Here is a 16,742-nt window from a genome sequence, read left to right on the forward strand (position 1 = left end):
CTAGCGAGCGGGTGGAAGATGCCCTCTGGATTCTCCTCTGGACGTGCTTCTCCTCTCCCTCTGTCTACTGGGGCTGGGGGACACCGGCCTGGAGTCACAGCACCAGTGGCCAGCTCAGAGATGACCATATAGGCCAATGGATCAGACGGGGGCTTTATGAAGTCCCATCTTCTCCTGGGGTGGCTCTCCCCAGGCAAGGGCCTTCCCAACAGGGAAACCAGCACAGGGGACAATGGGGCCTGCCAGGGGATAGGAGAAGCAGAGCCCTTGGGACATCCCATGAGGCTTTTGAGAGCCAGTGTTGAAGAGTTTCTGTTTTTTAATGCCCTAAAGCCCTGAGTCCCTCAGGAGGGGAGGAGTTGGGATTCAGCCTGGTCCCTTCTTCCCAAATAACCACAGGGCAGGTAACACTGGAAAAGAAATGTCTGTATGTGCATCCATCCCGCCACTGCACTGTGAGCCCCCACGAGGGCAGGGTTGGGGGGGGTCTCGGTCACGGCTGGGACCCCAGCACTGCACAGAACATGGTGGGCACCTCAGACAGTTTTTTGGTTTTTTAAAAAAAATATTTATTTATTTATTTGGTTGCCCCAGGTCTTAGTTGCAGCAGGTGGGCTCCTTAGTTGAGGCTCGCTGGCTCCATAATCGTGGCATGCATGTGGGATCTAGTTCCCCAACCAGGGATCAAACCCGGGCCCCCTGCATTGGGAGCGTGGAGTCCTAACCACTGCGCCACCAGGGAAGTCCCATCGGTGACAGTTTCTTGAATGAAAGAATAAACGAAGGATATTTTTTCTCACGTTAACGGGGCTTTTTTTAAATATGGGGAAAAAATGCATCAACTTGGAGACAACCAATTTGGATTACAAATTTATTCTAACCCCTCTCCCCAAGTCACAAATGTATACAAAATTTTAGCTAGCAGGAAGCCAGAGCGATGAAGCATCCTCTGGCCTTGTGCATTTTGAGAGGGGACTCTTTCCACTTCCACACATGCTGATCCCACCCCCACCCAGTGGGTGAAGCGGATGCATCCCACGAGGTCTCGCCACACGTAAGTACACGTCAGGGCTGAGTTTTGAGTCTCGGAGATGTGAGAGCAGCACGACGTCAGGGTCAGGATGGCGCAAGGGTTACGGGTTCTGACCCAGACTGCCCGTCTTCACACCCCACCTCTGCGTCTTCCCTGCCTGTGTGACCTTGGGTAGGTGATTTTCCCTCTCTGTGCCTCGGTTTCCTCATCAAGGCAACAAAGAAAATGTTATGGGGACTATGTAAAGCACTTAGAACAGTGCCCCGCACCTAACCAGAGCTCAATAAACTCCACCTATTTTGACAATGACCACACCTTTTTGACGAGATGGGTCACTGACATTGACATGCTGTGGGGAGGGCAGTAAAACAGTCCCTGGCCTCCAGCAACCCGTGCTCCAGAGATGTGTCAGTGCCAGAGTGGACTTCCCTGGGATAACCATGGCAACAGGTACTAAGCCTGCTCACCTGGCTCCATCAATCACCCCATCATCCAGTGGTAGCTCTGTCTCTTGCCTTCTTCCCCTCGTCATTTAACCCACTCAAGTCACTTCCAATTTTAAAGACACCCCTACCTGGGGCCCACCTCCCTCAGCCCCCTCTACATCAGAGAGGGGGCTCTTCTAGAAGGAATTAAGATGCTGTTTCAGAACCCTGGTTTCTTGGTTTTCTATCTGGGTAGGTCTTGTGTCCAGAGTATTTTCACTCCGCTGGGGAAGTGAGGTGAGGGAGGAAGGGAGAGAAAGCTGGCCCCTCCCACTTCACCTAGAGCTGCTGGGAAACGGGCCCAGGTGGAATGGATCTAACCTCATTCATTAAATGCTAAGATCTTGGGTGTAATCTGGGGCTGCTCTGACAGAGGACTGTGCCCCCTCCCCCACTCTCAATGCTGCCCCTGGGGTGCCTTTGGCCTCTGTGTAGAGGTCTCTGCCCCTCTCCCAGTAATCCACCTCCCTCTCGTCTTCCTCCTCGCCCTGTACCAGTGCCCTCAAGCACCCTGCATCCCTTCTCCATCTCCCTCCCTGCCTCTGCTCTTACTGCTTCATCAGCCTCACTGGCTTTTTGGCCTTGGGCAAGTCCCTTTGCTTCTGCTGGGCCTCAGTTTCACCATCTTGGATGATGCTCTACCACTCACCCCCATCAGAACTCTCTCAGCTTCTCTCCTAATTTTAATGAGGCTTGTACTCATTTTGGAGATCAGATCATGATTCTCTGACACATCCTTCAGATGACTTCCTCTCTCCAGGGCTCTTTTAATTGGGAAACATCTACAGTCTGAAAGACAGAATGCAGACTGGTGGGGCCCAGACCCCTCCCGCTTCAGAAGTGAGTCCTGGAAGAGACTCCAGGTAATGAATGGTGGTTCCTGGGCTGTTCCTCTCACCCTTGTGGTTCCCTGAATGTCCCACGGGGTTGGCAGGAGTCCCAGCGTACTCCTGGGGTGGGGAGGTGTAGTGGGTTGAATGGTGGCCCACCAAAAGATGTGTCCACATCCTAACCCAGGGAAAGTTATGGGAGCTTATGTGGAAAAAGGGTCTTTGTAGATGTAATTCAGTTAAGGATTTCAAAGTGAAATCATCCTAGATTTAGGGTAAGCCCTAAATCCAATGACAGGAGTCTTTCCAAGAGACAGAGAGCAAAAGAAGGCCAGGTGAAGATGGAGGCAGACACTGGAGATAGGGGGCCACAAGCCAAGGAATGCCTGAGGCCAACAGAAGCTGAAGAGGCAAGGAAGGATCCTCCCCTAGAGCCTGTGGAGGGAGCGTGACCTTGCGAACACCTTGATTTCAGATCTCTGGCCTCCAGAACTGTGAAAGAATAAACTCCTGTTGTTTTAAGCCACCGAGTTTGTGCTCATTTGTTATGGCAGCCCTGGAAACTAAATAACAAAGGTAAGACCAACTGGTGGCCTAGCCCAGTGGGATAGAGGGGGTTATGGAGGCAGGAGGGGGACAGTTGGACCAGTCCAGAGCTGCAGGGAAAGAAGGCAATAGCACAGAGATCTACAGATTTGATGGAACATGGGGGCTGTGATCACGGCCGGCAGTCCCCTGAGAGAGGCCACTGAAGAAGACAGTGGGGACAGTAGGAAAGGACACGTCAGGAAAGGCCCAAGGACTCTGAGGACAGGTTAACAGGGGGCTGAGGCTGAAAGACAGGTCGGACTAGCCACAGACAGGATCAAATTTTCCACCAGAAGCAGGGTTGGTAGGGCATTACCAGAAGACCCCGCATAGCCATTCCAGTGGGTTGTGCCGTAGACTGAAGGATGAGGGGGGTTCTGTTGGAATATTCCATTTGAGTGTCTCAGGGGAAGGTACCACGGATCAGGTTAAGGTGAAAGGTCTAATATTTGATGGATCAACTGCAAGCCAAGATCCCTTTTTTTTTCCCTCATAAGAGGAGTGATGCCCAGAGAAAGCCCACCTTAGAAGGTGGGAGAGGCAGAAGCTCACTGAAAGACACTGCGTTTCCTTACGACAGCCTGTACCAACTGACAAAGGGAAGGAGGTATTCCGATGTAAAGGCTGAGAGTCCCAGGGAAAAGTAACACTGATAAGTAAATGGAGGGCTGATAGGTTGATTTGGCTCAAGTCCGGTTCCATGTTTTCTTCTGCCAGAGGAGTGAGCATGGTGTCCTGCTGGCTGGGACCCCATAGGTCTGTGTGGTTTGGAGTGGGCTGGAGAGACAGCACTGCGGACTGTACCAAATGAGCTAGAGGTTGGAGGGAGCTATGTTGGAACGCTTCACCTGCTGGGGGCTGGTCGCAATGGAAGGTACCACGGGTCAGTATGGGGTGACCTAATCCAAGTTCCATCCACATCGCACAGGTAGGGTAACGCAGGGAGAAGGCCACATCAGGGCACACAGGGCCACGTCTAAGGTCAGGCTTCGGCAGGCTCCTTTTCCTTGGATGAGGACACTTCCCGGGACGTGGGCTCTGCCTGGGGCGCGGGCGGCAGGTCCGGGGCGCAGAGCTGGGCGCGCACCTCTTGCATCTGCGCCTGCAGCTCCTCCAGGGCGCCCCGCGGCGGCGCCGCCTGCACCTGCGCCTGCAGGGCCTCCAGCGCCAGCGCCAGGCGGCCAACCTCGTCCTGCATCGCGTCCCAGGCGGCGCGCTGCTCTTCTTCCTTGTGACGCTGGTGCGTCTGGTGGCGCCAGTACTCCAGCACCAGGCAGCCGCCGCCCACGATGAAGATGGTGGCCTCGCCCAGCAGCTCGGCGCCCAGCTCGGCGGCCGCCTCCTCGTTCAGCGGCTTGATGAACGTACCCCGGAAGCCCATGATGCGCATCTTGGTCCGCATCTCCACCCAGTGGTACACTGCGGGGGAAGAGAGGGGTCAGGTCATGCACTGGGAGCCCCCTGCCAACCCCGCCCCTCCACGCCTTGGTGTCCAGGTGGGAGAAATGGGGACACAGCAGCCAAAATCACCAGGGGGCACTTTAAATAAGACCCCTGCACCTGGCTTGGTCCCAGGAATGCCAGTCACCCCACCTGGGGTGAACTTCAGAGCATCTTTTTAAGTCTCCCAGAAAATTCTGGCAAGGAGCCAGGAATGAGAAACTCTGCCCCAGAGGGGAGGTCCTGAGACTGGGGACCAAGCCCCTGGAAGGTCACTAGGCGCTCGCAGGCTGCAAACTCCCAGGAAGGTGTAAAGAAAGGGTCAACTGCTGGAAGCTTAGCTCGTTCTGCTTGTCCCTCGAGCCACCTCCCCTGGCCCCGTCGCCCCACCCACTGCCAAGAAGGCAGACCCCCTTTCTTTCCAGATCTTCCCCAAATGCAAAATCAGGGCTGCAACGGAGAGGGACCTCCTGGATCCAAAGAAAGGGCAACAGAAATGTAGGAATCGACGCTAAGCGACTGTGAGCACAGGGTGACCAACCCTCTTTGCGAGTCCGGTGCCTCCCATCCGAGGTCTTCACCGGCCCTGAAGATGGAGCTAATAAGAATTGTGAGCTTTTCACGGTGAGGCTTTGGGCACATGCCTTGGAAGAAGCTCAGAAGTGAGGGATGCTGCTGGAACAAAAACTTGCTTGCCCAGCTGTTCCTCTGTGAAGGGAGAGTCTCAGCATTTGAGTCTTAGAAACCAAGGCCGAATTGATGCTGAACCCTGACTCACTCCTCTAATAGTTAACATTCATCCAAGGATACATGGGATTATTGGGGATGCCCTGTTTTCTAGCTCATTTGGAGATTCATTTCCTACCTATCATTTTACTTTTCACGTTTAATAATTATCCATGAAAATGCATAAAATATAAAATGTTTTAAATTAATTGTGGACTAATAATTTTAAAGGTAATTCAATCCAGGAGAAAATATTTTAACATTTAGAATCTTATGGTCTCAGGAAATTAAACAAATTAAAAATTGAATTTCTGTACATATTTTGATGGCTGACACATCATTTATTAGATAGAATTCTGTGGGAAACGGAACTGTAAATATAAGTTCAAGGACAAAAAGGAACAATGTAAAATTTCCGACTGTAAAAGAAGAGCTTGCTCATTTTTTTTTCTTATAAACTGGACATTGGCAGGCACCACATCACAAGAGTATGTGGATTGCATTAGATACTTCAAAGAAAGGATGCTCCAGGTGCTTAAAAATTTCAGTATTCTTAACACACCAGAAATTACCGGGCTGGCCAAAAAGTTCGTTTGGGTTTTTCCATAAGATGTTTGTTTGTTTGTTTGTTTTTAATTAATCAATTAATTAATTTTTGGCTGCGTTGGGTCTTTGTTGCTGCGCGCGGGCTTTCTCTAGTTGCGGCGAGCGGGGGCTACTCTTAGTTGTGGTGCGCAGGCTTCTCATTGCGGTGGCTTCTCTTGTTGCGGAGCACGGGCTCTAGGTGCGCGGGCTTCAGTAGTTGTGGCACGCGGGCTCAGTAGTTGTGGCTCGCGGGCTCTAGAGCGCAGGCTCAGTAGTTGTGGCGCATGGGCTTAGTTGCTCCACGGCATGTGGGATCTTCCTGGACCAGGGCTCGAACCCGTGTCCTCTGTACTGACAGGCGGATTCTTAACCACTGAGCCACCAGGGAAGCCCTCCCATAAGATGTTACAGAACTTTTTGGTCAACCCAATATATCCTTTGCAGGTACCTGAACTTATGAACAGAAGTTTTAGCTGTCAACTTGAAAATGCACTAGAGGGTATATAACTTTTCAAATTTTTAAAGGAGTAAAATTTAAAAAATTTTTTTGTGTGTTTTCATGAAAAAAAAATTTTTTTTAAGTAGAAAAATGTTTGAGAAGCTCTGCCTGGAGCCGGTGGTAAGATCCGAGGAGTGTATCCAGGGCCCTCTCAGTATGCCAGCTGCTGCGGTCACCATTACTACTAATTGTTACGTAGGCTCTGGTGCTGTGGGGTTCCTGGGGTCCAGGCTGCGAAGAACCCTCCCACACTGAGGTCCCAGCGTCAGGTCATCCTGAGGTCCGCGTGGGGCTCTGCTACCTACTGTGTGGGTGGTGACGGTCCATTTTGAGGCTCCTCCGTAAAGGGGAGATGATGACCATACACCAGCCCTGCTGCCTCTTACCACCACACCCCCTTCCACTGTTCTGGTCCAGGCTCTGTCCCGGCTCTGACCAGGCTCTGACCAATGTCCCCTTCTTGACCTCCCTATTCAGGGACCCTCCAGCCCTCCCATCAGTCTGTGTATTCCTTTCAAAGCGCCTATCACAACTGGGAATGATCCTGTCATCCAGCCAGTTGTTTGCACTCTGTCTCCGCGCTGGATTGTGAGCCCCACGAGGTGGGCCCAGGGTTGTCACAGTCATGGCTGTGTCCCTAGCACTGTCCAGAGCCAGGCCAGGCACACAGATGATGCTCAGTACCTCTCGTTGACTGCGTCAGTGGGTCCCTGCCCCAGCTTCCTCCCCATCTGCCAGCCCCGGCCTCACCCCCTGGAACTGTTCTCCATGCAGTAATCAGGAGCTGGTTAAAAGACAGCAAATAACCCAAAAGACTACCATTCTTTTCACTAATAAAAGTAACGCACTGCATGAAAATCAAGTTCTCAAACTATAAAATTAAAAGCCAGGAATTCCCTGGCGGTCCGGTGGTTAGGACTCCGCAATTTCACTGCTGAGGGCGTGGGTTCAATCCCTGGTCGGGGAGCTAAGATCCCACATGCCGAGCAGCACGGCAAAAAAAAAAAAAAAAAAGAAGTTGGAACAAAAAAGAAAATAGCCAAAGTAGTCCCCCCACCTAGTCCTGATCCCTCAAACATACCTCTAAATCTCGCCCTAACAGGCCTTCTCGTCTCCCAGCATCCTCTCCTTGACTTCTGATAATAAGCATACGTTGCTCATCTCTATTTCTGAGTTTTCCAGCTGGAAATTTGCTTGTATTTATACAATTATCTCCTGTTGGTCCCTCGGCCCCACCAGTTCCTCCCCATGCAGCCTGTCTTTCCCTGGACCCTCCGCTCCCCATTCCTACAAGTGATTTGTACATTTGTATATTTCTTATTCTTGTATTTACACTCTTTTCACCATCTCCCTCAGCTCCCAACATGGCCAGGGAGGAAACGAGCAGCCCCGCTTCCCCTCTCCACCCTCCACGTCTCCCTAGGCCAGACCATCCTTTCACATGATCAGGATTTAACATACAGGCTGTTCGGTGGCTATAATACGGCCCCATGTACTCTGTGCATCAGCCAAGTCAGAAAAATGAAAACAAATGGCACATACAAGGTGACAATCGTGGAAACACTGTTCAGTGTGATGTGACTAAGCTAGAAAGGAGCCTCTGTGATGGGCTGTGTTAGGGAGGGGCCGCCTGGAGGAAGCACCTGGACGCCTTGATGCGTCCTCAGGATCAAGGTCAGACAGCTTCTCTACCCTTACTCCACAGAGCACATGTCAGTTTGCTCGCAGCTGAACAATGATCTTCTAGGATGACTTGATCTTCCCTCGCATGACAGTTCTCAAACTGCAGATCTTGTCCCATGAGTGGGTCATGAGATCAATGTGGTTGCACAAACCAGCATTAAAAATATAATCAAGAATATAATTGTTAGGGGACCGTTGACTGAAACCGCCAGCCCCGGCCGGGCACGATGATAACCACTTGCATGAGCTGTCTCGCAACAGGGGGTTCTGATAAAGAACGAGGTGCTGCCACCGAAAACTAACTGGGAGAATTCGGGAGGGGCTGAAAGGAGGGAGGACACGCCAGCCCACAGTATGTCTTGTACAACTAACCCAGGAGGGGTCAAAAGGAAGACGGAGGACACAATATGTCCTGCCAACCTCCCAGAATCCTCCTCACTGAAATCCATCTTGTCTGAGAGATGCGCGCCACCAGGAAGGACCCTGAGTCAGAGTGATTGGCCAGAGACAACCCGGAAACTAACCCCATCACCATATAACCTGCGACTGCGAGCCACGTGGCGGAGCAGTTCTCCTGGGTTCCCTTACCCTGCTGCTCTCCGCCCAGGTGCCCCTTCCCAATAAAGTCTTTTGCTTTGTCAGCACGTGTGTCTCCTCGGACAATTCATTTCCAAATGTTAGACAAGAGCCCGCTCTCAGGCCCTGGAAGGGGTCCCCCTTCCTGCAACATAACAGAAAATATTCGATGGACTTTGAGGGCATTATGCTAAGTGAAGTAAGTCAGAGAAAGACAAATACCATATGATCTCACTTATAAGTGGAATTAAAAAAACAACAACAGGGACTTCCCTGGTGGCTCAGTGGTTAAGAATCTGCCTGCCAATGCAGGGACACAGGTTAGAGCCCTGGTCCAGGAAGATCCCACATGCCGCGGAGCAACTAAGCCCGTGCGCCACAACTACTGAAGCCCCCGTGTCTAGAGCCCGTGCTCCGCAACAAGAGAAGCCACTGCAATGAGAAGCCTGTGCACCACAACAAAGAGTAGCCCCTGCTCGCCACAACTAGAGAAAGCCCGCGCGCAGCAACGAAGACCCAATGCAGACAAAAATAAATAAATAAATAAATTTATAAAAACAACAACAAGCCAAGCTCACAGATACAACAACAACAACAAAAAGAAAATAAAACATCAAAGCCAATCTTAAGTACTCAAGGAAAGTACTGTTTCACAAAACTTTTGGTCTTGTTTTGTGTGTGACTGTACAAATATGTGTGTGACTGGAACATGGTCAAAAGGTTGAAAGCCACTGTCCTAAGTTTTGGTTGGAATTCCGCTGAGTCTACAGATCATTTTCAGGACAGTGACATCTTCCCAACATCGAGTCTTTCAATCCACGAATGTGGTATCTCTCCCCACTTAGCCTCTCATTTTCTCTGCAAGTCTTACACCTCTTTGGTTTTACTTATTATTAGGTAATGATATTTTTTGCCGTTATTCTTCATGGTATTTTTTTTTTTTTGGCTGCGCCGCCAGCTTGCAGGATCTTAGTTCCCCCACCAGGGATCAAACCCGTGCCCCCTGCAAAGTGCAGAGTCCTAACCACTGGACCGCCAGGGAATTCCCTGTCATGGTATTTTAAATTTCATTTTCAATTTGGTTGGGGCTGGTATATAGAAATACAACTGAGTTATGTAAATGACTTTCCTCCCAGTGACCTCCCTATATTCATTCTTTTTTTTCCTTTTTAGTAAAATATAACTTATACAAAGTACACAAATGTTAAGTGTAGAGCTGGATAATTTTTTAATATGTAGGCATCACCTAGATCAAGATCTAGAACATTCCCACACTCCAAATGGCTCCCACTTTCAAGCCCTCTTCCAGTCAGTACCCCTAATGTCACTCTTCTGACCTCTTACGATAGATGATATGTTCTCTTTAAATCCTATTCTGTCTTCTTCGTGATAGATCGTTTGTACTCTTTCTGGTCTGACTTCTTTTGCTCAGCAATATGTCTGTGAGATGCACTGTGTTGCCATGTGGTTCATTCGTCCATACCCCACTGAGGGACATTTAGGGAGCCTAGAGTAGAAAGGTTTCCCAGGAGTGAAACTGCTGCATCACAGGGCATTGCATCACCCAGACAACGCAATAAACATCTTAACGAGTTTTTCTGTTGTTGGGAACAAGCTGATCCTAAAATTTACGGGAAATGCAGAGGTCCTAAGAATAGAAAAATTTAAAGAAGAACAAAGTTTGAAGATTTACACTATCAGGTTTCAAGACTAACTACAAAGCTAAAGTAATTAAGACAAGATAGTATTGGTACGAGGATGGACAAATAGAAGACTGGGAAAGAACAGACTGTCCAAAACTAGACCCACACATATCTGATTGCTGTTCAAATGCTAGACCAACCTTGTAGTCTTGGAATAAATCCCACTAGGTCATAATTTATTATCTTTCTTATGTAATGCTGGATTCTACTTGCTAATATTTTTGTTTAGGATATCTGAATCCATGTTCAGAAGAGATCTTGGCCTAAAATTTTTCTTTCTTGTAATGACTTTGTTAGGTTGTTGTATCAGTATTCTACTGGACTCATAAAATGAATAAGGAAGTGTTCCACTTCCTCTATTATTTAGAAGAATTTGGGTAATGACATTATTTCTTGCTTGAATGTTTGGAAGAATTTACCAGTGAAGCCGTCTGAGCCTGTGGTTTTCTTTATGGGAAGGTTTTAAATTATAGATTCAATGTCTCTAACAGATATAGGGCTATTCAGATTCTCTATTTTTTCTTGTGTCAATATGGTTAATTGTGTTTTTCAAGGAAATTGTCCATTTCCTCTACATTGCCAAATTTTTTGGCTAAAGTTGATCATAATATCCTCTTGTCATCCTAGAATTAGGATCTGAATTAATGTGTCATTTTTCATCCCTTTTAATGGAAATTTGTGTTTTTCCCCTTGAGTAGTATTAATCTTTTCAAAGAACCATCTTTTGACTATGTTGATTTCCTCTACTAAATGCCTGCTAACTCCTAGTTGTTCTTCAAGGTGCGTCTCAGGTATTTCCTTCTTCAGGACTAGGTCAGATGCCCACTCTGGGCATCCTCAGCTCCCTGGGCTCCAACATCCCAACCCTGATCAATCTTGGGTGTCACTGGTGACAGATCTGTCTCCCCCACTGGATCATGCGCTCTGCAAGGGCTGGGCCCAGGCCCGTTCTGCTCTCCCTTCCATCTCACACCTAAATTCACCTCTGCCTGGGATACCATTCCCCCACTCTTCTTTTCCCACTGTGCCCCAATTCATCTTTTAGGTCTCACATGGAGTGTCCCTTCCTCTAGGAAGCCCTCTCTGATACCTAGGCTGCGTCAGACACGTCCTCTAGGTTCCCAAAGCTCCCTGGGCTTCCCTCATCATGATGCTGTTTATTCTAGGTTGAATTTTAAAAAAAGAATATGGATGCAGAACTCCTTGCTTCTAAAATGGATATAGAAATATGTTTCACCCAGCCTTGTTTGACCTTTCACCAAAAAGGCTGGTTTCACTGTTTTTAAGATCCTTGAGGCCTCTGGCCTCTCCCTGCTTCAAGGGAACTCTTTTATCACTGCCTGGAGGCTAGACTGTAGCTCCTTAAGGGCAGGTTCCCAGAATGCCCAGCCCAGCACGGGGCATGGAGAAGGCACTTGGGGAATGTTTAATGAGTGGATGCACGGCTCAGCTTTCCATCAGGTTTCCTCAAATTAACCGTATTTAGTCACGATAAGCATCCAAATTTTGTCAAAACGTTGTCTGTTTCGAAGTTTATATCTTAACTAAAGTTTGATGTTTACTCTATCTCTGAGGAGTTGAGAATGCTGCTCTTCCCAAGGGGGAGAGAATTTAACAGGTTGCTTTAGCCAAGGAAAAGGCAGGACTCACCTAACCTGTTTATCTGCCCTTAGCCACCCTGCTGAAACTTATAACATCATACCACGTGGCATACTGCTACCTTCACTTCTACTTTTTTTTGAATTGAAGTATGTTGATTTACAATTTTGTGTTAGTTTCAGGTGAACAGCATAGTGATAGATTATACTCCATTATAGTTTATTACAAGATAATGTGTATAATTCCCTGTGCTATACAGTACATCCTTGTTGCTTACCTATTTTATATATAGTTTGTATCTGTTAATTCCATACCCTAATTTGTCCCTTCCCACTTGCCTCTCCCCTTTGGTAACCACAGTTTGTTTTCTATATCTGTGTGTCTGTTTCTGTTTTGCATATACATTCATTTGTATTATTTTTTAGATTCTGCATATAGGTGATATCATATTGTATTTATCTTTCCGACTTATTTCAGTAAGCATAATATTCTCTAGGTTCATCCATGGAGCTGCAAATGGCGCTACTTCATTATTTTTTATGGCCAGGTAATATTCCATTATACATATATACACACATACATATATATCTCACATCTTTTTAATCCAGCTGAGGTAGGAGATAGATGAGGCCCCAGGCTGAACAGCTCCAAGCGGTCTCCTGCTGATACTCTGAGATCAGATACCATCAGGAGTATTGGGCCTTGCCTGGGTAAAAGCCAAAGCGACTACATTCTTCTCATGCTTGTGGTAAAGGGGATTTCCCGGCCTGACACATGCACAGAGAAGGTCCTCAGTCTAGGGGAGGGAAAAAGGGAGGGAGGAGGCACCAGCTCAGGATTTGTCCTGCCAACCTCCCAGAAACCTTCACCCTGGAATCCACCTTCACTGAGAGATGCGCATGCACACCGGGAAGGACCCTGAGTCAGACCAAATATGGACACAGGCAAGATGATTGGCCAGAGGCAACCCAGAAGACTGCCCCGATACAAGCAACTTAAATCCTTCCTATTGGCATGCAACTCACTCCAAGTTCTCCCGTGTGTTCTTCCACACGTACTTTGCTTGTATTAAATGCTTTATCTGTTTCACAATCTTGGTCTCTTTGCTGAATTCCTTCTTCAAAGAAGACAAGGACTGAGGTCCCTCTTCTTCCCAGAAGAATCACAACCGTCTGTTGATGGGCACTTGGGTTGCTTCCATGTCTTGGCTATTGTAAATAGTGCTGCTATGAATACCGGAGTGCATGTATCTTTCCAAATTAGTGGTTTTGTTTTTTCCAGATATGTGCCTAGGAGTAGAATTGCTGGATCATTTAAAGCTCTATTTTTAATTTTTTAAGGAACTTTCATACTATTTTATTCCCACAACAGTGTAAAAGGTTTCCCTTTTCTCCCCATCATCTCCAATACTTGTTATTTACAGATTTTTTTAATGATAGCCATTCTCGGGACTTCCCTGGTGGCGCAGTGGTTAAGAATCCACCTGCCAATGCAGGGGACACAGGTTCGATCCCTGGTCTGTGAAGATCCCACATGCTGTGGAGCAACTAAGCCCGTGCGCCACAACTACTGAGCCTGCGCTCTAGAGCCCGCGAAGACACAACTACTGAGCCCGTGTGCTACAACTACTGAAGCCCGCGTGCCTAGAGCTCGTGCTCCACAACAAGAGAAGCCACCACAATGAGAAGCACGTGCAATGCAATGAAGAGCAGCCCTTGCTCGCTGCAACTAGAGAAAGCCTGTGCACAGCAATGAAAGACCAATGCAGCCAAAAATAAATAAATAAATTTATATATAAAAAAATGACAGCCATTCTGACAGGTGTGAGGTGATACTTCATTGTGGTTTTGATGTGCATTTCTCTAATAATTCGTGATGTTGAGCATCTTTTCATATGCCTGTTAACCATTTGTATGTCTTCTTTGGAAAAATGTCTATTCAAGTCTTCTGCCCATTTTTTGATTGGATTGAGTTTTTTAAAAAAATATTGAGTTGTATGAACCATTTATATATTTTGGATATTAACCCCTTGTCGGTTGCATTGTTTGCAAATACCTTCTCCCATTCCATAGGTTGTCTTTTGGTTTTGTCAGTGGTTTCCTTTGCTGAGCAAAAGCTTTTAAGTTTAATTAGACCCCATTTATTTACTTTTGCTTTTATTTTATTTTTTTAAAATTTCTTTGTTTTATTTATTTATTTATTTTTGGCTGCGTTGGGTCTTCATTGCTGTGTGTGGGCTTTCTCTAGTTGTGGTGAGCGGGGGCTACTCTTCATTGCGGTGCATGGGCTTCTCATTGCGGTGGCCTCTCTTGTTGCAGAGCACGGGCTCTAGGAGTGCAGGCTTCAGTAGTTGTGGCACGTGGGTTCAGTAGTTGTGGCTCATGGGCTCTAGAGCACAGGCTCAGTAGTTGTGGCACATGGGCTTAGTTGCTCCGCAGCTTGTGGGATCTTCCCAGGCCAGGGATTGAACCCGTGTCCCCTGCATTGGCAGGTGGATTCTTAACCACTGCGCCACCAGGGAAGTCCTACTTCTGCTTTTATTTCTTTTGCCTTAGGAGACTGGTCCAAGAAAATGTTGTTACGATTTATGTCAAAGAGTGTTTCTTCTAGGAGTTTTATGGTTTCAGGTGTTACATTTAGGTCTTTTTTTTTTTTTTTAACATCTTTATTGGAGTATAATTGCTTTACAATGGTGTGTTAGTTTCTGCTTTATAACAAAGTGAATCAGTTATACATATACATATGTTCCCATATCTCTTCCCTCTTGTGTCTCCCTCCCTCCCACCCTCCCCATCCCACCCCTCTAGGTGGTCACAAAGCACGGAGCTGATCTCCCTGTGCTATGCGGCTGCTTCCCAGTAGCTATCTATTTTACGTTTGGTAGTGTATATATGTCCATGCCACTCTCTCACTTTGTCACAGCTTACCCTTCCTCCTCCCCATATCCTCAAGTCCATTCTCTAGTAGGTCTGTGTCTTTATTCCCGTCTTACCACTAGGTTCTTCATGACCTTTTTTTTCCCCCTTAGATTCCATATGTATGTGTTAGCATACTGTATTTGTTTTTCTCTTTCTGACTTACTTCACTCTGTATGACAGACTCTAACTCCATCCACCTCACTACAAATAACTCCATTTCGTTTCTTTTTATGGCTGAGTAATATTCCATTGTATATATGTGCCACATCTTCTTTATCCATTCATCCGATGATGGACACTTAGGTTGTTTCCATGTCCTGGCTATTGTAAATAGAGCTGCAATGAACACTGTGGTACATGACTCTTTTTGAATTATGGTTTTCTCAGGGTATATGCCCAGTAGTGGGATTGGTCTTTAAACCATTTTGAATTTATTTTTGTATATGGCGTGAGGAAATGTTCTACTCTGACCTCTACATGTGGCTGCCCAGTTTTCCCAACACCATTTGTTGAAGAGACTGTTTTGTTCTCCATTGTATATTCTTGCCTCCTTTATCTTAGATGAATTGACTGTAGGTGCGTGGGTCTGCTACCTTCACTTCTGCCTGTGCCCTTGAGGAGGAGACACTGAGTCCAAGTTGGGCCATTTGGCTGTGGGCAAGGGCGTATTCTTCTCTAAGCCTTCATTCATCTTCAAAATAAGGACCCTCCCTCCTACAGGATAGTACTGCTGAAAAGACTAAATGAGTTCACGCAAAAACTTTTCACTCAGGGCCAGGCTTAATAAACGGCAGCAAGGCCTGTGGAGTCATACAGACCTGGACTCAAATCTTGGCTCTGTCACTTCCTGGATATGCAAGCTGTACCTCAGTTTCCCCATCAGTAAACTGGGGCTACCCAACTGGCAGGATTGGGAGAATGGCAATGAAAGACTAAAAGAGAAACTGCTCAATTTAATAAATGTTAATTTAGCATCCTCTTCCTGACTCCTGTGTGGAATTTTATTCCTGGAAATATGTCCTACCCAGTGGTCTAAGCTCTATGCCCTAGGGCTACAAAGAATAGTTTTCAGCCTCCTCTCTATATCTCCAGTCTCATTCCCTTTGATCCATCCTCCATACCACAGAGTATCCCAACTCAGATATCCTCTCCTCCCTGATCCCCGCCCTAGCTTTGACCGCTCTGGGCCATCACTGTGTGGTGACAAGTCTATCTCCCCAACTGGACTATGCGCCCCATGAAGGTAGGATTTGGAGCTGAATTGGTCGCTGCAGTGTCCCCAGCCCTGGATGGGGCAGAGAACAGGTACTCAGTGAGAGGGCTGATCTGTGGAAGCCCCTGGGAGGTAGCCATGGACCCCTGGCATGGCTCCCTCTCACCTGGCTCTACTCATCACCACACTCAAAAATTTGTCATCTGCCTTATTGTGCTGTTCACTTTACTGTGGGGTTTGCTTTATGTGGTGGCCTTGGAATAGAACTGGCAATATTTCTGAGGTCTGTGTATATTGTGAAAGTGTTTTCCTGCACATGAGACTGCATTTGGCTGGAATGTATCTGTTTCCTCATGAAACCGTGCTGCTAAGACAAGGACAGGGCCGGCGGGGGTTGCGGGGGGAGAGAGGCCAGGCGCCTTGGGAGTTTAAGGACATGAGACAGGAGCAAGGGCCTCTCCCCCAGTATTGGAAACACACCTTCATGCACACAATGGCTGCTTCCTTGTAAAATAAAGGGAACGTGTTCCTAATATGGGCCATCATTCAAATGTGAGCAGTGAGTCATCATAACTACACTACCTATTATCTACCTATTACTTATGTAGCTTGGGATGATGAAAGGCCTGTGACAGAGATGCTAAATACTGAACTGCTAAATACGTTAGCTATGGAGAGGGGAGTGCTTTTTAAAACATGGGAGGGGGAGAATAAAAGCACTAAATCCTTACCTTCCATAATAAGAAGTCAACAGGTAATAAAAAATGGGGAAATAAGGACTTCCCTGGCGGTCCAGTGGTTAAGACTCCATGCTTCCACTGCAGGGGGCGAGGGTTTGAGCCCTGGTCAGGGAACTAAGATCCT

General features: G+C 47.4%; 1 protein-coding gene across 1 annotated transcript in view; it reads right to left on the reverse strand.

Annotated features, from left to right (window-relative positions):
- Positions 1 to 330: 330 nt before the first annotated feature.
- The window catches only part of OPA3 (outer mitochondrial membrane lipid metabolism regulator OPA3), a 44,896-nt gene continuing 28,484 nt past the window's right edge, over positions 331 to 16,742 (reverse strand). The window contains exon 2 of the mRNA XM_061173364.1: positions 331 to 4,355. Within this exon, the coding sequence (XP_061029347.1) occupies positions 3,919 to 4,355 (437 nt within the window). The 3' untranslated portion in view covers positions 331 to 3,918. The remainder of the gene's footprint in view (positions 4,356 to 16,742) is intronic.

Source organism: Eubalaena glacialis, chromosome 18 (genome assembly GCF_028564815.1).
Source record: "Eubalaena glacialis isolate mEubGla1 chromosome 18, mEubGla1.1.hap2.+ XY, whole genome shotgun sequence".
NCBI lineage: Eukaryota > Metazoa > Chordata > Mammalia > Artiodactyla > Balaenidae > Eubalaena > Eubalaena glacialis.